At 51.9% G+C, this 21,327-nt stretch overlaps 1 protein-coding gene across 10 annotated transcripts in view; it reads right to left on the minus strand.

The window, feature by feature from the left end:
• The window catches only part of MKI67 (marker of proliferation Ki-67), a 29,691-nt gene extending 11,639 nt beyond the window's left edge, over positions 1 to 18,052 (minus strand). For 6 of the 10 annotated variants that reach the window (XM_021073747.1, XM_021073742.1, XM_021073743.1 and 3 more), the window contains exons 1-12: positions 17,786 to 18,052; positions 17,234 to 17,430; positions 14,421 to 14,499; positions 14,214 to 14,329; positions 10,227 to 10,293; positions 7,917 to 7,962; positions 6,149 to 7,195; positions 4,060 to 4,235; positions 2,314 to 2,635; positions 2,103 to 2,221; positions 1,813 to 1,984; positions 216 to 371 (exon numbers count right to left, since the gene is read on the minus strand). In XM_021073747.1, coding sequence (XP_020929406.1) covers positions 216 to 371; positions 1,813 to 1,984; positions 2,103 to 2,221; positions 2,314 to 2,635; positions 4,060 to 4,235; positions 6,149 to 7,195; positions 7,917 to 7,962; positions 10,227 to 10,293; positions 14,214 to 14,329; positions 14,421 to 14,499; positions 17,234 to 17,325 — 2,392 coding nt within the window. In that variant the 5' untranslated portion in view covers positions 17,326 to 17,430; positions 17,786 to 18,052. Of the gene's footprint in view, positions 1 to 215; positions 372 to 1,812; positions 1,985 to 2,102; positions 2,222 to 2,313; positions 2,636 to 4,059; positions 4,236 to 6,148; positions 7,196 to 7,916; positions 7,963 to 10,226; positions 10,294 to 14,213; positions 14,330 to 14,420; positions 14,500 to 17,233; positions 17,431 to 17,671; positions 17,691 to 17,785 lie in introns of those variants that run through there. The other 4 variants (XM_021073745.1, XM_021073741.1, XM_021073740.1 and 1 more) reach the window with 3 other exon arrangements.

Here is a 21,327-nt window from a genome sequence, read left to right on the forward strand (position 1 = left end):
TGTCTGGGGAGCACTGGGACACAGGTTCGATCCCCGGCCCAGTGCAGTGGGTTACGAATCCGGCGTTGCCGCAGCTGCAGTTTGGGATCTGATCCCTGGCCTGGGAACTCTATGGCCCATGGGGCAGCCACAAAAGACATAAAAAAGAATACCATCTACGGTTCCTACTGAAAACATCGAAGTGCCGGGGGGCGGCGGGGGGGAGGGAAACCAACCCCCAATTTCTGGAGTGCACAGCAGAGGTTTTTCTCCTGGATGAGGTCCCAGAAGCTTTTTCCCAAGTAGATCCTCTGGATTTGAAAAAGTGGAGGCACACGTGCTCATCCTGTGTGGCTTCTCTTTCGCTGGCGTCTTAAACATTTCCGTCAGCCCTGTGACAGGAACATAGCGGAAAAGCGGTGAACACGCAGCTCCTACCTGCAAACAACCAGGCCAGTCCCGACACACAACAAAGGAAAGGACAGAGTGCCAGCCGCAGGCGGCTCCCCAGAGTTCCCGGGAGACGAGAATCCTGCTAGAGGGTCCTCAGCAGCCGTGAACCCGATTTTTTAAGAGGACAGTGGAAAGTTAGACGTCACCTCTTCTTCTCAGAACGAAAATCAAACACAGGAAGCTGATGTCCCCCTTCTTACAGACGGGTCCCCAGGTGTGAGACCCGACAGAGGGCAGAGGCTGTCCCGCGGGGTCTCCCCTCCGCACGGCCCAAAACCTGGAGCCGTCGTGCTGCTCAGTGCATCCCAGGCTACGCAGCGCGGGCGCTGATGAGCAGATACACTGTCCCCGGATTCTAAAAGTGGCCAAGCCTGTCCGTTTTTAGTGCTGTCAAGTAATATCACCGTCTTTTCATTTTTAACACCGAAACCTCACATGACCTCAGGGAAAAAAACCAGTACAGCATCTCAGTGGAGTTGCTCAGACACACACTATCCCCATCCTCCTTCGCCATCAATGGACCCAAACGCGCTCTCCGTCTGGCGCTTCTCAGCACACTGTGCTTGGGAAGACTCTTCTGGAGGCTCCTGAGTTGGCCAACCCCCTGAAAAATCTCGTCCCTCCGCCACTGCTCAGGCCGTCCTTAAAATATCCGGGATTCAGCCCTCCTCAGGCATTCACGTTCTGTCATAAACGCCCTCATACCAAGGGGTGGCCACGGCTGACTGTCTAGAGAAATGTTTGGAAGGAAAGCTGAGAAAATCCACCATCTGGGGCACGGAGTATTTAACCCTCGATTTATCTTAAAAAGATTGTTGAAAATCTGTCTTCAGTGCTCCATTACATGTATATATGCACCTGATTCTCAAGGATACAGATACACACCTAACTGCAGAGTGGGTGTGGTATAACTTAATTTATTTTTCCTCGTGGAGCACACTATCAGAACTCTAGCTATATCACTGTGCTACATTTATTTTTCAAAAGGCTTAATGTGCTTTAATCCACATGTGACCCTGATGGGGGAGCACTGTGCATGAGTTACATAAACGGTACAACAATTCTCCCACCTGAAATTCTCACATCCTAAGATTCCACCTAGGGAGTTCCCGCTGTGGCTTAGTAGGTAAAGAACTTGACATAGTATCCATGAGGATGCGGGTTCGATCCCTGGCCTCGCTCAGTGGGTTAAGGATCTGGCATTGCCACAAGCTGCCATGTCGATCACAGATGCGGCTCGGATCCTGTGTGGCTGTGGCTGTGGCATAGGCCTCAGCTGCAGCTCCGATGTGACCCCCAGCCTGGGAAGGTCCATATGCCGCAGGTGCACCGTAAAAAGAAACGAGAAAGAAACAAAAAGAGCCCCGGCTGTGCTTTTACCTGACAGATCTTCGCCGAAGTCCATTGGTTTGTGGGGCACAAAGCTGTTGAGGATCCTGCAGGGCCGAGCCGGCCCGGTCACTTTCTCCAGGTGAGCTCTCCCTACCACGATGGTGCAGGGAGAGTTGGCGTGGCCTGTGCTGAACTGGTTCTGAAGGATGTCAGTCGGCTTCTGGAAAAGAAACGCAGAGGCCCCCAGAACATGAGAGCGTGAATCCACACTGAACGCGCCCTTCTGGGCGTGAGTGTCAAAGAGCCGCTCCCCCTCCCCCCGACCAGGGGACACAGACCGTGGGCGGGGTGGTCCTCCTGGGCTTCTTGCTCAGCGGTCTCGGAGGCCCGCGCTTGACGGCTTTGTTCTGTGTCTGCTTGGCCCCAAGTTTCACGACGTCTGCCCAGGATTTGGCCACTGTCACAAGGAAAAGAAGGATGAGACTTTGCAGAGCTATCGGCCAAGCGAGGAAATCCGCCCTGAAACGGATGCGCGGAAACCACACTCACCAATTAAATTGGCCTCAGAAGCGCCACTCCTTCGCCTGGAGTAAATCATCTGTAAGATCCCGTGCTGGCCCCGATCCAGGGAGGCTCTCTTCAAAGGCAGGCTGCCGCTCTTCCTGCCTCCTCTCCGGGGCGGCTCTGTCTGGTGAGGAGCTGTGCTGCCGCTGGAGACGGAGGGCGCCTCGGCGGACCCACGGCACCCATCGGGTGCGGCTGGAGAGGCGTGGGGCGCCGGAGGAGCTGGCGATCTCACGCGAGCATGTTGTGCGGTCGTTTCCCGATGGGTTTCCGAAGAATCTTCCTTCCCGGATGGCTGAGGCTGCTCCTGACAAGATGTCAACGCTTATAAGAAACCTTACCACAGAGAGGACACCTCCGAAATGAATGGGAAAATTCTACTTGAGAACTTGGGGTGTTTAAGTCTTTCTTTTTCCCCTTTGGCCACATCTGCGGCATACGAAATTTCCTGGGCCAGGGATCGAACCCGTGCCACAGGAGTGAAATGCCAGATCCTTAACCACGAAGCCACCAGGGAACTCCCAGGTTGTTTCAATCTTAAAGCACCAAACGTTTCAACCAGTGTCTGTCAAGTGTACGACAGAGATGGGAGTCTGTCCCCTCGTTTAAGGAGAAAGAAAGGGAGTTTAAAAAGAAGCTAACAAGAACTTCCCGTTGTGGCCCAGAGGGTTAAGGGCCCCAACATTGTCTGTGAGGATGCAGGTTGGATCCCTGGCCTTGCTCAGTGGGTTAAGGATCTGGCGTTGCTGTCAGCCGCAGTGTGGGTCGCAGATGGGGCTTGGATCGGATGCTGCTGTGGCTGTGGCATAGGCCTCAGCTGCAGCTCTGACTCGACCCTTGGCCTGGGGACTTCCACATGGATGCAGGTGCCAGGATAAAATAAAAAGCGAAAAAAGCAGCTGACAAGCCTGAATCGGGGTATTTCAGGTGGAAGGAACTTCTACCGGGTGAAATGCTGACCTAAACCCAAGGGCACACCACCCACAATGAGTGTTTCTATGAGACTGTGCCCACCTGCATGGAAGCAGGGCGCCCACTTCTGGGCGGGAACCTATGTAAAAGGGAGGGGAAGCAAGACACACCTCACACTTCCTTTGGTGGGAAAAGAAAGTCAAGAGGGCCCCGGGCCCGCTGGCGAACGGGAACTGAGGGCCCACAGCTTTCTAGAGATCTAAGACCACAGCCTGGGGCAGGTGGTGCCAAGGTCTCAGGAGCTGATGGTGAAAATCCTAGGCACGCTGCCACCCAGGACCTCTTTCCACTTTATAGCTCTAAACGGGAGAAAACCAAAACCTTATGGTTCTGGACTCTTTCAGATGGCGTTTATTATAACCCCAAAATGGTCATCAGCCCTGGAAGTGGGTGTGGGGGGCCGATGGCCTCTGCAGAAAAGGGGAGCCTCAAGGGACCCCCGGTGCTGGGCCGCCCTTGGGCCCTGGTCAGGAAGCAGGTGTTCGTTCCCCAACACCCGCTGGAAGGAGCGCTCATGGAGACTTGCCTCATCTACTTTTTATTAGAAGGAAAGAGGTCTTCCGTCTGTCTGGGAGGGATCGAACCCATGTCACGGCAGCAAAATGTCAGATCCTTAACCACGAAGCCGCCAGGGAACTCCTGGGTTGTTTCAATCTTAAAGCACCAAATGTCTCAACCAGGGGCTGTCAAGTGTGCAACAGAGATGGGCCCACAAGGCGGGCGAGCCTCAGACCCGAGGGGACCAGCAGGTGACCTCACCTTGATGATTTTCTTCAGCGCAGCTGGCGTGTGGGTGGCCAGCGACCTCCGCTGCTTTGGCGTCTCCCCTCTCTTGAGAGGCGTGTTAGGAGGTAAGTTCTCATCGAATAACTCGGGCCTCAGACGCCCCCCGAAGGAGACCCGCCTCCTCTTCGGGGGCGCCCCCTCCGTCTTCTCTGGAATAAGGGACACAGGCATGAGAAAGGTCATGAAAGCCGCAGCGGAGGTGCGCCTTGTTCCCACTTACCGCTGGAGGCGAACCGATTCTAAGTTCGCTGCGACCGGACCCCAGAACCTGCGTTTTCATGGGATGTTGATGGAGCTTCAAGGGCTCCTCAAAGAGCCAAGACGAACTCCCAAACACCAAGTCCCAACCCAACAGGATCGGACTTTAAGGTTGACAAAGCCTGTGTGGACAGAGCTTCGTCAAGGGTGTGGCCTGAAGCAGTGGCCCCCACTGTGGAGCAGGGGGTGTCGGAGCAGCAGAAGCCTGAGAAAGCTTTGCCAAAGCCACGCTCAGGCCTCACCCAGACCTGCCCGGGGAGCAGAACCCACGAGCTGGAAACTGCTCCCGGTGATAGTGACCGATGGGCAATTGTATTTATTTATTTGTCTTTTTAGGGCCGCATTCGTGGCATATGGAGCTTCCCAGGCTAGGGGTCATATCAGAGCTGTAGCCGCTGACCTACATACGTCACCACCACAGCCACACGGGATCAGAGCCGCGTCTGCGACCTACACCACACCTCATGGCAACATCAGATCCTTAACCCACTGAGCAAGGTCAGGGATCGAACCTGCCTTCTCATGGACACCAGTCAGATTTGTTTCCGTTGAGCCACAATGGGAACTCCCCGATGGGCAATATTTGTGTCCTAAGCCCCACTCCCACCATGAACCGCTCGGCCACGTGAACCGTGTCTGAGCCACATCCCCCTTCAGGAGACTCATGGGGACCCCAATGGGTGTGGCACTGATTTCAGAGCCACGCACCCTGCCCTGTGGGCTCTGTGAAGAAACAGACGGCTGACAGCAGGGCCCTGCCCCAGAAAACCAGGGTCCCTGAGGAGCGTGGGGGGCCCAGGAGCTATGACACCAGCTCCAGAGGTTTCATCTCTGCCACCCAGCGAGTGACAGCAAGGTACCAGTTTCCCCACTTGCAAGATGGATCTAACAAAATGCCCGTCCCAGGGGCCCTCCCGCTGCCTGCAGTGAGGGTCTGTGAGCACCTGGCATGGAACCCACGACAGGAAGGGAGCGGGGGTTCTGAGAGCCATGTGGCCTGAAGAGACTTCCAATGACAACCTAGCAAAAGCAGACTCCCTAGGACACAGAGCTTACAGCTCAGCGAGTTCCTGCTGTGGCACAGCAGGATCGGTGGTCTCTCTGGAGCTGGGGGAGGCAGGGTTGATCCCTGGCCTGGCACAGTGGGTTTAGGATCTGGCATTGCCACACCTGCAGTGTAGGTTGCCACTGCAGCTCAGATCTGATTCCTGGCCCTGAGAACCCCATATACAGCAGGGTGGCCAAAAAAAAAAGAAAAAAATAGAGCTAATAGCTCAGAATTAAACTCTTGAGACAAGCAATTACACTCATGCTTATGCTCCTTTGTCTTTTTTCCCCTAATATTGGAATTATTTTTATTTTTTTCATAAGATTTTTATTTTTTCCAATATAGCTGATTTACAATGTTCTGTTAATTTCTGCTGTGCAGCAAAGCGATCCAGTCATATATATATATATATATATATATATATATATTTTTTTTCCCCCCCCCCCTCACATTATCCTCCTTTGTTGTGTGGTAGACAGAAGAATCAAATCTGTTTGGGGACCCTCCTAGCTCCTTAGACCCCCTGCCAAATTCTTCCCCAACAACCAGCACTCCCTCTGTCCCTTCTCGGGATGGCCGTATATCCAGGTTTTCACACAAGTCTGAGGGCAGACACGAATGTGCCTCTTCTCACCGTGTGCCCCAGAGCCTCCCAGAGCAAATCATCGGTGAAGGAAGCAAGGTCTCCCTAATCATATCTAGACAAAAGGTGGGTGGAACTTGCTGCGGAAAATAAATTCAGGTGAATAAACTTACTCATGGGGTCACTGAAGCCGCTGATGTCAGCTGAGCTAAGGCCAGGTAACCCAGGGCCCATCTGCCCAGCGGCCGTGCCCAGCTTCTCGGGCTTGTTGAGGACATCACTTTGATTCTTCCTTTCAGCTTGAAGGACCAGTGGAGCTGAAATAGCCTGCATTTCCACTGCCGTAGCCAGATCGTCAGCATTTGTAGAAATACTCTTCCTCTTTTTGGAGAATTTTTCCGGTGTAGTTGCAAAACTGTCGGCCTCTTCAACTTTGACGGGTGTCTGATTTCTGGGTAAGAACTTCCGAGGCATCCATGCCTTACTGTCTGCCCTGAAGCCTTCGCTCTGACCTTGACCTAGACGCGGGGATTCGCTTCCATGAAGGACACGCAGCTCTTCGCTCCGACGCCTCCGAGGACTGGGCTGTGCGGCCCGCCCGGGGGTCGGGGTCCTGGTCCTCTGGGTCCCCGTGCGGGGGAGGCTGGGAGACCGAGCTGGCTCCCCATCGCTCCCCTTTTCCAGGCTCCGGCCTCGCCCCGGCTCGCCCCCAGCAGGCTCTGCCTTCGTCTGGGGGCTGCGGCCCGACTTTGGTCGGGGTGTGAGGGAGCCGGGCGTCTGCACCCCGGCAGCAGCACTTCCTCCTCCTGTTGTGCGGGGTCCCTGGGACGCTGACTTCCTCCGACTCTGCGGACCATCGACTGATGCCGCTCTCACATCTAACTCCACCTTCAGGGACTCGTAGAGCCTCCTAAAGGGAGAGTCTCCCTGCTCACCATTCCTAAGACCCTGCATCGAGGACAAAGCCTTCAGTTCTCCGCTCCGGCTCCCTAATGCGACCGTGGAATCCTCCTTAGCATCCCCAGCCGCGGGATCTGGCGCCTTTCCGGAGTCCTCTGCAGCCTGTCCTGAGGGATGAACGCCATGCGGTGTTCTCCTGGCCGCAGGATCCTCTGAGACGTTCCGGGCTTCGGGGGCCTTCGTCACGTGCGCCAGAGCCCTGCCTGAAACGTCCTCTTCAGTGACCTTGGGACGGACGCGGGCGTCCTGACCTTTCCCGCCTTGATGACAGGGTAGGAAAGAAGAAACAGAAGTTCAAGAGGGTCTCAGCAATGAACACCCAGAGGGTTCAGATTCGAAACTGTTTCAAAGGGTCTCAAAAACCTAGCTTGTCAGAGTTCCCCTTGTGGCACAACGGTAACGAACCCGACGAGCACCTGTGAGGATGTGGGTTCGATCCCTGGCCTCGCTCCGTGGGTTAAGGATCTGGCGTTGCTGTGGCTGTGGTGCAGGCCCGCAGCTGCAGCTCTGTTTCAACCCCTCACCTGGGAACTTCCATGTGCCGCTGGATGAGCCCTAAAGAAAAAAAAAGGGCAAAGGGGAGGAGAAAGAAAAAAAAAAAAAAAAAAAAACTCACTTTTCACTTAGCCTACAAATTTCTTAATGGCCCAAATGTATAATAAGAGTATTTCGATATTAGTATTACAATCCAAATAATCACATTAGCCTCCTCTAGCCAAGCGGAGACAGCCAGGGCCTGCCACCTGCTCAGAAAGGAGGGACAGCTGGGCAGGGCAATTTCTCTCTACATGGACCCTCCAACCAGCACAGCGGCCACACAGCACTGGGGAAAACCCGCCTGTTGTCTCTGCCTCTGTTTGTCCTGCTAACGGACACCCCCGTCGTTTAACTTCTGCAGCCCCAACACCTAACTCTTGTGTGCTTGTCCCTGCCCTGCCACAACGCGACAGGATCTCAGAACAAAACCAAAAAACTACTCACCGGGGTTGGATGAGATGCTGGATCTTGAAGCCCGACGCGAAGATTCCTATGAATCCGCAAAGTAAGAACAGCGCTTTAGATGACTTTTCAAACACCAACCGTCCTGGTGACTAAAATATACTTCCCGTTGATGCCCTGCTCTAACCAACCGTTCCTACAGGACTTTCAGAGACTTTGGGAAACAAGCCCAAGACCTGTGCGCCCTCGTGCTCCTAAACACGAGCATTGCTCAGTTGAATTTTGTTTCCTTTTCAGCCTTAGCCACAACATATTAAAGTTCCCAGGCCAGGAGTTCCCATTGTGGTTCAGTGGTTAACGAACCCCACTAGTAACTGTGAGGTTGGTTGTGGGTTTGATCCCTGGACTCGCTCAGTGGGTTAAGGATCTGGCATTGCCGGGTAGTGTAGCTGTGGTATAGGTTGCAGACGCAGCTCGGATCCTGCATCGGTGTAGGCCAGCAGCTGCAGCTCCGATTCGACCCCTGGCCTGGGAACCTCCATATGCCGTGGGTGTGGCCCTAAAAAGCAAAAAATAAAAATAAAAAATAAAAATAAAGTTCCCAGGCCAGCGGTTGAATCTGAGCTGGAGCTGCACCCTACGCCACAGCTGCAGCCACTCTGCTTCCATAACCCCCTGAACCACAGTGGGAACTCCTCTCAGCTGATTTTTTTTTTTAAATACAACACAAGCATAAGAAACAAACTTGAAGATTACAATTGCTTACATTGAACCTCAGCGACTTTGTATAACTTTCTTGAACGTCCATGAAAGAAGAACCAAAGCTAAAAATAAACATCAACCTACACTCCAGGTCCAGAAGCCCACCAAAGGCACAGAATTCCTGAGCTTCCACTCAGTTTTATCAGGAATTGGCTGCAGGGCCCGAGGGTGGGTGGATGGAGGCTCCCCTCAGCACGGTGCTGATACAGGGAGTGAATCTAAAACCCAGACGTGAAGATGAAAAAGCAAAAGCAGTGACTGGAGGCACGGCCCCCGCAGAGCAGGGGGTGGCACCCAGCCCTCCGACTTGGTGGCCTTCTTGATCTTTCCCGGGCAGCTTCCTCCCAGCTGAGGAACAACTGCAGAATGACACCTGAGTCAGATGTCAACGTCCAATATTGCCTCGAAGGCGGAAAAAGAAGACTCTGCGGTGTGGGGGTGGGGTGGGAACTGCAGACTATACCCGAAGGCAAATAATCTACTTTAATCATCTTCTGATTTCTTGGGATTGAATATATTGCTTCTCGGACTTTCCACCTGAGGGCTTCGTTTCTAATTTCCAATCCGAAGCTTACCAAGAATCATGCGACTGCATGGTACAAACGAATTAAAATTAAATGTGCACACAATATAAGCTCATATTTTGGGTAGTATTCTATCCAACAGCCATAAAAAAATCAGTCAAGTTGCCACAGCATGTTCTAAGGGTTCAAATTCAATACTTACATCAGCACAATCTAGAGAACAAACAGGTCCTAGACCTTCGGGACCTCTTACCTGACCCACAGTCTCGCCTTGTGGTTGGCTTCCTTCCATCTAATGAACAAGCTTGAAGGGAGGCTGATGGGTGGGCTACTCGAAAGTGAGCTTTCCCCTAAAGCCGATAAGCATGAACGGTACACTTCTAGGGAACGGTACTTAGCAGGGTCAGGGATTCCAGAATCCCTGTGATAAGGCTCTTGACCCAGGGGACTCCAACCTGGTCAGACAGGACTAGCTGGAGTAGCTTTGGGAAAAGTAGGAAAGATAGGAATTTTCAGGATTTACCCAGAAGCTTCTAAGCTCCTGCTCTGTCTTCCAAGGATGGGCCCAGAGTTGCATTTTCCCGAACTGCACCCTCTGGGCAATGTCCTCTCCACTGATGGGCACAGGGCGGGAACTCCTCCAGTGTCATGGGCCATCTGTCCATCCAAACTGGAAGGCATCCTTGGTGCCCACAAGCCTGACGCGGTCACTTCAGACGGATAAAGATGGAGGAACGCAGGGACTGGGACACACGTGGAGCTACCAGACCGTGTGGTTCTGGAATTTGAGCTGTGTTGGGTTTGTCCTAGCCGAAGGTTTGCAAAATATCATGAGATGCCCCTTGGAGCCTTTGGTGCCCAAAGCATAATGGTACTCTCATTTTGAACAAAAGAGGAAGGGGAGTTTAAATTATAACATATCTAAGTTCAGCTTGTTTTAATACCTTAGCTACACTTGCCTACTGTAACTGTAAGCCATCTTCCCGTGTAAGAAAACAGAGCACATAAAGGATCTCATATCATCACGCAAAGGCATCAGAGCCCAAAGCCGGGTACCACCCATCACCTGTTCCCGTCTCTGTCCTGGAGATTCAGCGGACGCGCTTCCATTCTGATCACTTTCATTTTCATACCTGAAGTGCACAGAATGACAGACATATATTCAGATTACAGGTTTGTGACCGATGATAAAACAAACATATCTGAGTCATGTCCAAGGAGCAGGGAGCAAACCTCCGTTTTTGATCAAGATAGTGGCTGATTCATGAAAGTAGACTTCGAGTAAGGAAAGCGTTTTTACAAAAGGTAAAAGTTCTGCTGTGGCTCAGCGGGTTAAGGACCCGACATTGTCTTGGTGAGGATGTGGGTTCAATCCCTGACCTCCCTCGGGGGTTAAGGATCTGGCGCTGCCGTGAGTTGCTGTGTGCGCCGCAGATGTGGTTTGGATCTAGTGTTGCCTGACTGTGGCATAGGCCTCAGCTGCAGCTCCGATGGGACCCCTGGCCCAGGAATTTCCACTTGCCGCAGATGCGGCCATAAAAAGAGAAAACCCCGTAGGTAAATTCCCTGGTTTCTTTGGGAACACTGTGGTCAGAGGCGGGGACCCAGACGGATTTCTGAACACTGACCAGCCTGGGATTCAGCAATATCCTTGAGCCCCTCGGTGCTGGAACCAACTGCACGAGAGCAAAATCGGGTGTCCGCTGGTTTTCATCCATGAAAACCATCTGATGGCGTCTGAGTGGCGCCTGCCGCCTTCATCGCTGGGATGGCCACTCCCTTCAGGGTAACTACAGAGCCCTACTGTATACTCCAAGGTCACCGCAATCTCTTCGGCTTCCCACTTGCTCCCTCTGTGTCTGAACAATCCAGGCCCCTCTTATGAAGATGGAAAGATATCTAGCAAGAGACACAGCTGTTCCAACAGACTTCAGGTATCCTTTCAGAGAATGACCTTCTATACTGCAGGCTGAACGTGTGTCCTTTGAGGAGATGGCCTGATTTGAATGTAGATGCCACCTAAGCAAGATGTGAAGCAGCCAAGCAGCTGCATCTGTTTCTCACGGTACCAGAGGCCTTCTTCCTAAGGTCCCGTGTTGGAGAGATCTAGTCATCTCAGTCTTAGCTTGAGCAGCATCTCACCTGGGGGAAATGCTTCTGTTCCCCATTCCTCCTCAAGTATTTCCTACCTAGAGGTCTCTGTTCACTAAAAACAGCCTTGAGAAATGAAAGCGAAGTCACACACACACACAAAATAATTCACAGGGAACGAAACGACCAGGATATTTATTCAAATGATCCATTAGAAAATTACCTATTTAGGAGTTCCCGTCGTGGCGCAGTGGAAATGAATCCAACTAGGAACCATGGGGTTTTGGGTTCGATCCCTGGCCCCACTCAGTGGGTTAAGGATCTGGCATTGCCGTGAACTGTGGTGTGGGTTGCAGATGCGGCTCGGATCTGGCATTGCTGTGGCTCTGGCGTAGGCTGGCAGCTACAGCTCTGATTAGACCCCGAGCCTGGGAACCTCCATATGCCGCAGGTGCGGCCCTAGTAAGACAAAAGACAAAAAAAAAAGAAAGAAAATATGTGCCTAATACAAATGAACATAGTAATGAAAAAGACGGTGTTTCCCTTAGCAGAGTGGATGACAAAAATGAGACGCAATTTAAAGACACAAACAAGATGAAATTACAATGATGGGAAAAGATACACCATGCGAACAGCAACCGGAGGAGAGATGGAGAGGCTGTGCGAGTACCAGACAAAATGACTATAAGATAAAAATCACTCAGAGACCGTGCCAATTTTATAATGATAAAAGCATCAATTGAAGTTCCCACTGTGGCACAGCGGGTTAAGGATGTGGCGTAAGGTCATAGCTTCAGCTCAGATTCAGTCCCTGGCCTGGCAACTTCTATATGTTGCTAGTGCAGCTTTAAGAAAAAAAAGGTTTTCTATCAAGATAAACCAAGTACACCTAACAGCTGGTTCCAAGGGACCATCGAAACCTTAAGGTTTAGGAAAGTCAAAAGTCATGTGACTCAAAAATAAGAAAAAAACTCTAGTAGGAAATCTATAATCAAAAGCCTTACTAAAGGTCTAGGACTTTTCAAAATAATACTTAATAGGGTTTCATACACCAAGAGGAGGTAATTCTTTTTTTTTTTTTGGTCTTTTGAGGGCTGCACCTGTGGCATGTGTAGGTTCCCAGGCAGGGTCGAATCGGAGCTACAGCTGCTGGCCTACACCACAGCCACACAGGATCCGAGCCACGTCTGCGACCTACACCACAGCTCACAGCAATGCCAGATCCTCAACCCACTGAGCGAGGCCAGTGATTGAACCCGCATCCTCACAGATGCTACTCTGTTTCGCGAACCACTGAGCCACGACGGGAACTCTGATAATTCTGGGTTTAAATCCATACCGTGGTCTCAAAATAGAGGAAGCAAAAACTGACAGAGCCAAAAAACAAAAAGAAAAAAAAATCGTAAACACATGATTTCGACTCACCTGTCAGAGTCACTAAGAATCAGACACCCCACCCAGTGGCTGTGAAACACACGTTCTTTTCAAACACACAGGACAGACTGGCAAAAAACTAACCATATCTGATCATAAAAAGCCAGCCTTGGAGTTCCCGTTGTGGCGCAGTGGTTAAGGAATCCGACTAGGAACCATGAGGTTGCGGGTTCGGTCCCTGCCCTTGCTCAGTGGGTTAACGATCCGGCGTTGCCGTGAGCTGTGGTGTAGGTCGCAGACGCGGCTCGGATCCCGCGTTGCTGTGGCTCTGGCGTAGGCCGGTGGCTACAGCTCCGATTCAACCCCTAGCCTGGGAACCTCCATATGCCGTGGGAGCGGCCGGAGAAATAGCAACAACAACAACAAAAAGACAAAAAAAAAAAAAAAAAAAGCCAGCCTTGACTCCCTTCAAAACCGAGACATTACTCAAGTGTCCATCCAGAATGAATAAATCGTAGAAGTGTAGAATTGTGTGTGTAACCGTGGGTATTATTTCACGGATGCATTAGGCGGTGAGAAGGAACCAGGACCCCCATGCTCTGAATCCCACACCCACGGGGGTAGAACTCAGTTACAAGTGGATGCTGTTTAGTAAAGGCAGACAAAGCCGCAGTGATTAGAGATGCAGGTTTAGGCAGCACAACTCCCAAGACTCTGATGCTCTCAGAAAAGCCACATCAGTGAGGGACAGGAGTAGTGGTGCGAAGACGCATGGGGAAACTTCTAGAAATGCTGCTTCGGGCTGGGGTGGTGCATTAGTTCTCCAAGGCTGCCGTGACGAAATGCCACCCTGGACGGCTCCACCAGGAGAAGTGGATTTTCTCACGGTTCCAGAGGCCAGACGTTGGAGAGCGGGGTGTCGGCAGGGTTGGTTTCCTCGGGGCCTCTCTCCTCGGCCACGGTCACCCTCTGCTGCCTGGTCACCTGTCGTCCCTCTGGGCACCTGCTCGCCTGGCTTCTCTGTGTGCCAATCTCCTCTTATGAGGACACACCGGTCGGATTGGATTAGGAGCCAACCTAATGGCTACCTTTTAACTTAACTGTCTCTTTCAGGGGGGCCCTGTCCCCAGACAGTCATATTCTGGGACCTGGGGTTGGGGCTCTGACACATGAACTTAGGGAAAGCCCAATCCAGCCCATAATAGGCGATAATCACGAGGCTTGTTCATCTCGTTTGGTATCTTTCTCTGAAGGTGTGTATTCCACCTCATGTTACTGCATTTTACTTTAAAATTAAAAAGTAAAACCTACGCCGTTGCACAATGCTCGCAACAAAACAAAACTCCTTAAGGGGGTGGGTCACCACCCTTGGAGCTGTGTGCCCTCCAATCCTTGATCTGGAGCGCAGCACGAACCCCACTGTCATTCCTTCTAGAGCCACACGATTTTAGATAAAGACGGGGCTGGGAGTGACGACCTCAAACACTGGGACGTTCACCGACAGGAAAGAATCGGAGATGAACGGTGAGGCCAGAGGACGGGGAATCCAAAGGTCTGGTTCAGTTTAGCCCACTTAGCGATGGCTTACCTGAAAGACCGATCGACAATGGTTATCACGTCTCCATGCTTCAGCGGCACAGGTTTCTCAATAGCAGATCCATTCACTTGGGTTGGATTTGTGGAACTGAAATTAAACAGCACTGCCTGCGAGTAGAAAAGAGAGGAAAACACGGAACTAATACAGGGACACAAGGTGCAACGTTTTCAAAAGTGGACTTCCAAATCCCCCACTCACCTCCTGATCCCTGATTTCAATTTTGCAGTGTTGTTTTGACACTACAGGAAGCTGAATACGAATGTCACACTCGATAGCCCTTGATTCGAAAGAATAAAGACGGTTTAGTTGTCACAGAGTTTCAAAAGCACACCAGTGACTCACAACAAAACACCGTTTGGCTCTATGTTTGGTCTATAAATCTAACGAGAGAAAGGGAAGGCAACTCAGGCAGTGTCCATGAGCTTCATATCTTGCCCACGATTTTTACAAGTATTGCTTAGGCAGCTATTTTAAATCGCAAAAACCTAGAGTACTTAGAAATAATTTATCATGGACAATGTTACAATACAAAATTGAATTACCTTTTACTAAAATGTATCTGCTTATAAGACCCAACTAAAGGAATACTTTACATCAGTTTGGAGAATAATTACTTTTAGTACTCTGTGCTTTTTTTCCTTAAAAAAAAAAAAGGCATGTATATTTACTGGTACTGCTACGTGTATTTAACGTTCACGTCATCACCAAAAGTGCTGTATCTTATGCCAGCACCTCTCTCTCTGCCTCAGTTTCTTCGTGTAAGAAGGGGACTCCACTGGCACCCACACCACGGGGCTCTTCAAACAATTAAATGAGCTACTCGCGTCTGTCATGTGCCTGGCACACCGTACATGGCCATAACTTGTGAGCTTTTTATTGTTTTAAAATGACTATTAACCAACCAAGTCACAGGGTTCCCATCATTACAAACACTCACCTACAAGCCACCACTACAAATGAGCCAGCTGCAGCTGGCTTTTTACACAAAGCTAATGTCAGCAGGGAGAACCAGAAGAGAGAATCCCTAAAGCTGCGCAGAAACTAATCAAAGGCATCCTGAGCAAGGCTCCTGCCACCACCCCGTGGTTTTATATGTTTGAACAGACTCTTTGCCTCCTCTCGGTTCCCCAGATGAGCCTCTGGACTCTGAGAATATCGCTTCCTATCCACGTCATATGGCCAAACACTTATGAATGGGTTTCTAGATGGCAAACCTTACATAAAAATAGACCTAATCACCACAGGGCAGTGACAGAATTACTGCCTTGTGATTCCACAATGTTCTTTATTTTTTTGCTTTTAAAGAGGGTGGAACCTATGGGAAGTAAACAGCTACTTTAAGCCAAAGAGAATTTGACTTTTAGGAATCCGAACATCTCAGAAAGCAAGAGGGAGGGAGAGAGACTCTCAGTAGAACTGAGAATTCGCTTGACAGGAGACAGTCAACAAGAATCACTATAGTTCAGAAGGTCTTGTCGGGGGGCAGGCGCCTTTGAGGCATATGGAGGTTCCCAGGCTAGGGGTCGAATTGGAGCTGTAGCCGCCGGCTTACACCACAGCCACAGCAACGTGGGATCTGAGCCGCATCTGCAGCCTACAGGACAGCGCACAGCAACGCCAGATCCCCGACCCACTGAGCAAGGCCAGGGATTGAACCTGCATCCTCATGGATACCAGTCGGATTTGTTTCCACTGCACTACAAAGGGCACTCCTACATCAGTAGTTCTTAACTTCGGCGCTGTTGGCATCCCGGGGCCAGACGATTCTTTGGAGCAGGAGCTGTCCTGTACACCCTATACACCGCAGGATGCCTGACAGCACCTCTGACCTCTGCTCCGAGGCCAATGGTGTGTGTCTCCCACGATGCGACATGAAAAAATGCCTCCAGGCTTTGCCAAACACCTCCTGGGGGGCAACCCGGCTCTCAGTGCATAACCACCACTAGGTATGGACTCCAAATCCAATTCTCTGGCTGATGTTTGGATTGAACTACGGCCGGGTGCTAAACATCGATCACCTCTTAGAGGCCGGACCCCACACCAGGCACCAAGCACTTATTTCTTAACCAGACAGTCCCTGCCCTGGGGAGCTTAGCAGTGACACAGACAAGCCCAAGGCTCCTCCCACATGTGGGGATAGGAAGACAAGGGCAGCGCTCACTCAAGGCTTCTTCTCGGGGAGCACTGATCCCCTGTGTGAAAGCTGGAAAGGAATTGCTCAGGCAGGAGGGTCGGAAGGACATTCCAGTGAGAGAGGTTCAAACGGCCTAAAAGCACCAAGCTGAGCCGGAGCTTGGACTGTTGGGAGTGAGGGAGATCACAGCAGAGGTGGGGGCAGGAGGACAGGGTGTGGGTAGAAGGGGGCCCAGGTTGCACAGGGAGAGCGACCTATCATTTGCCTAAAAGATCACAAGTTGGAAATGAGGGGGGGGGGTGCGATTACTAACCATGCCTGTTACCCTGGGACCAGAGTCACTGCCACCACCAACACGGGAAAGAGAAGATCTCAAAACACAAGCAGAAGAATTTCCCTCCCAGGGTCATTGAACCAAAAAACAAACAAACAAACAAACAAAAAACCCAACCAGCCACGCAGACTCCTTTCTTCATTTCATTCTTTTGCTCCATAAGAACCCCCAGTAGCCAAGGAATATCAGGTTTGGAAACATTTCAAATGAACACAGTGACCTTCGATAGACTGCCTGAAATGCAGCAGGATTCACACTTTTCTCCATTTATAGCTTTTTAGCAAATCAATTTTAAAATGTTTGTTTGATTAAAAAAAAAACAACAACTGTATAAACATCGTCTTTAAAATTCTCTTCCACGATAAACAACCGGTCACACTGGCAATACCCAGGAAGTCCTGAGCGAGCTTGAGTGCTGACACTAGGCATAGAGCCCTGGTATCTAGTCTGTTAATCTGTGATTAGTAATATTAATAAATTAATAATTAATAAATAAAAAAACCCCTAAAGTGTCTAAGTTGTCCGCATGTACACAGGGCTCACCTTCCAAACAAGCAGCTGCTGAGGCTCAAAGGAAAGTGGGGCCCGTCGACCCCACTCCTTTTGATGGTAACAAGGCGTCTGGTAGGACCCATTTTCTAAACAAGAATTGGAGTATAATCCGTAGAGGAAGGCCAGGCATCGGAAGGTTTGCTGAAGCAGACTTACAAGCCACACTTTGACTGCACTTGGACACGCCACTGAGCAAAAATAAAACACAACGGAGGCAGGGGGGGTTGTTACTCCAAAGCCAGGAGCTAAGAGGTCACTTGTAAAAAGTCACCAACTGGAGTCGCTTGTACTATTCACCGATGCCCCTGCAGTCCTGACCCACAAGGTACAGGACCCCTGCGGAAGTCCCAGCCAGGCCCTGGCTCCCCCACCCCGCACCCAGTGCCCCCCAAAGACCTGCGGCCGGCAGGTCGCCCACCAGGGTCACACCTCCTGGGAGGTCCCACCGAGATCCTTCACCAGCGCCCCGGACCGAGCCGGGCGCAGGCCACGCTCCCGGCGCCGGTCCCCGCAGATCCCCGAAGCGCGGCGGCTACGACTCACCCACGACGAGTCTCCTGCACCGACAGCAGTGGGTCCACCGCCCGTCCGCGCGCCGCCCGAGTCCGCACGGGGAGGAGCCGGCGACGCGTCCCCTCGCGTCTACCGCCCGCCCGGGCCGCAGGGACCTGGCCTCCGTCCGCGGGCCCGCGCCCACCTCCGCCGCGGCCGCAGTGCCCGCTCCCCCGCCCTCGCCCTCGCCGGTGGCCCGCTGGCCCTGCCCAGCTACCTCCCGGAGGTGCCCGGCGTTAGCGGCTTGAGCGCGGAAAGCCGCCGCCGCGCCTTCCCGATTCAAATGAAAACCTCGATTCAAATTTGGCGCTAAGCGCTGCGATTGGACGCAGTGGCAGGAGACAGACCAATGGGAAGGGGCGGGGCGGGGCCAGAGGGGCGGGCTCCGCGGGGCCGAGAGGGAGGGGCGGGGCTGGGGTTCATCCGCCGAAGACGCCCGCGAAAGGGTCCTCAACCCCCACCGCAAGCGAAGGGCGGGAATGCAAACCGGTCCCACCGCTGCAAAACCCTTCTGGCCTCGTTTCCCTTAAGGACCAAATACAGTCGTACAGTTAACAGTGGTACGCAGTGTACCACTCGGTGGTGGAAGGCTTTAACATTTTTAAAGTTCGTTTGTCTCCTTAAGATAACCAGTTGTTTATAAGCGATTTCTTGTGTCTTTTCCCAGTTTCACATAAACTGTTCTCTTTTAAAAACGCACTAAGAAGATCACGGTTCTCTTTTAAAAACGCACTAATATACACGGTGTTCCATCCTTTCTGTTCTCTCTTGACTAAACCCCAAGGATATTCATATAGAGTATGTCTTCCTCTTTTACTTTCTCTTCGATAACTGCAAAGCATTCAGCTTTAGAAACCATTATTTACTTAATCATTGCCGTCGCCATACATACAGGTTTACAAAGATTTCCTATTAGAAAAAAATCTCCAATTAATAAACCTTATGCATCACGAAGTGGATGAATTGTAAAATAATTAACCCACCGTATTCCTCCACGCGCCTGATGGGACAGGGTTGGGGGGGTGAGGGGAAGGAGGGAGCCTTTGCGGGCCATCAGGATGTGAACTGGGAATGCAGACCCGCCCGCGGGTTCCCTACCTCCAGCTTGCCTCACGCCCTTTGGAGCTTGGCTTTCCTTGATGGGGAGCTGCTGTTCTCACAGCACGGGCTGGGGACCCCAGGGTCTCTTTGATCCTTGCAGGAGGTCCAGGAGGTCCAAACCACCTTTGTAACAACAGAAGCTCCTTGCCTTTTTCACCCTCATTTCTCATGCCTGTAGGGTAGGGTTTCCCCAGGGCAGAAGCAGAAGCAGAGGTGAGAACCAATCTTTTACCAAATCAGATACAATCAGAGAGATTTGCAGAAATATAAAATAATGCTGCTCTTTTCACTAACTTGTTTTGGGTAATACAGGAATTTTTCATAAAAAGATATTTTACCTGGAGTATGAAATGGCTTCATTGCTTCAAAATGAATTGGTGAATTGAAATTTTTAAGATCATTCAGTTAATAACCTATATAAAACAAAAAACTCTTAGTAGTCCTCAATGATTTTCATGAGCGAAAAGGGACCCTGCGACCAAAAAGTTGGAGCCTTTCTGCTCCTGAGGGAAAATTCGGAGAGAGATTGCCTATGGGGGTGCGGAAAGGTGCCTAGAAAAACAATGTCAATACGTGGGACTTCCCACTCCTGTCCACTGTGACAGGCGAATGTGGGTCGAGGAGATGCTAGATACTGCTACCCTTTTGGGGGATCAGTTTCATTTCTTTCTCCTTTACGCCATCAAAGAAAGCTCACCCCCATCAACACAGTAAAATGCTACTTTGTCACTGGAACTACTGCCTGTTATCAGGACTGTTCTGTGACCCTGTAGGGCAGCCTAATTAGAACTAGGAGGTATTTGATTTCCTGTGGAACAATCTTGCAAACCCCGGCCACACAGAGGTTCAGTTCTCCAGAGAGCAGGGAGGGAGTTACAGGAAAGCTTCTCTGACGGTCAGAGGGGAAGCTCCGATGTGCGGTGGGCCCTCTCCAAGCGGTTGGATAACAGGCTTGAGCAGTGGTGTTTGCTGGGGAATCGGAAGCTTGGCCCCCGGCCTAAGATTCCGTTAAAGCACAGGTCTCGCTCCCAGGAGGAGAATCTGTTTTGCAGGCCTGGCATTTGAGCTCCACCACCACCACCACCACCACCGCTCACGCCCCAGAAGAGGGGTGGGGGCAGCGAACCCCCTTCCTGCAAGATCTCTCTTGAACGGGACCTGGTATAGGGACCCCGCAGTTAAAGTACCTCTGACGCCTCCCGCATGGACCGGGAAAGGCTTTCTAGGGGAGTCTGCGGACCTAGGAGGTTTTCTGAGAATCCATTTCTAAATTCTCACAGTCCACGGCATTCAGGCCTGATGTCAATCAGCCCCAGCCCGGGACAGTGTCCCTAGGAGTCCCGCCCCTGGACCCCTGTCTCCCTGGTCCCTCCTCCTCCCGCTCTCACCTGCCAGAAAGTCACGACATGGCATTGCCTTAGGCAATAAAGGGACATTCCAGCAATTTCCTTAAATCCCACGCCCATCTGCCCGATTGGAGCGTGTATTTATTTTCTGTAAGTTGAGTATATATTTAGTATCTATCACATTGGAGACCTTTGTGTTGTTTGGTCATCTCTGTTCCGGGTAAGTAGTACGCTTTGTCGTCCCTGACACCCGGTCCTGCGCGGGGCGGGGGTGGGGGGGAGGCGCGAGGAAGGAGGGCCGGATCGGGACCTCCAGGTCTTCTTCCTGGTCCTCTGCGCCCCACCCTACAAGTTCCATCAGTCCCGGCAGGTCCCATCCTGGCGTCCCTGAAACCGCACCGGGCAGGTGCTCCGTCGGAATCTGCAGGAAGTCTCGGGTCCCAGCCCAGTGCCCCGGCCCGGGACCCTTGGGCTGGCTGCAGGTAGGGGTCGCGGAGCGCATTAGGGAGGCCCAGACTCCCAACTTCACTCCCCAACCTGTCTCTTAATTACCCGGTTCTTCCAGCCAGCCTGCCAGTCAAGGGAGGCAACTGCCTTAAAGTGTGCATTGGGGGTGTGGGCAGGAAAGGCAGCTCAGGGGTCCTTCTAAAGGGATCTGACTTGCTCTCCTTCCCATTTGCCAGCCGCCCCGATGAGACCCTGGAGACCTTTCAATGTCCAGTTACTGTCAACGCCACCACTCACCTCCAGGTTCTGACCTGGCCCAGGCACCTGCCAGGCTCCAACCTCCAGCCCCAAAGCTGAACTGGCTTCCAAGGGACCCAAACCCCAGATCACCTGGACTCCCTGGGCCGAATCCCAGTCTCTTCTCACTCCAGTTGGTAGCTGCTCTCCTCCAGCATTCCCCTTCGCCAGCGTCCCACAGCTGGGCTGACCAGGTGGCCCGTGGGACTGCCCATCCCTGACTTTCCAGCCTCCCACTCAGTTCCCTGGGTCTTCCTTCCTGCCTTGCCTGGGAGGCCAGCTCCATCTAAGTCCAGACACACATGGGATGCCTCCATCCCTCCCCCTTCAAATTTCTCCCCA

Source organism: Sus scrofa, chromosome 14 (assembly GCF_000003025.6).
Source record: "Sus scrofa isolate TJ Tabasco breed Duroc chromosome 14, Sscrofa11.1, whole genome shotgun sequence".
Classification (NCBI taxonomy): Eukaryota; Metazoa; Chordata; class Mammalia; order Artiodactyla; family Suidae; genus Sus; species Sus scrofa.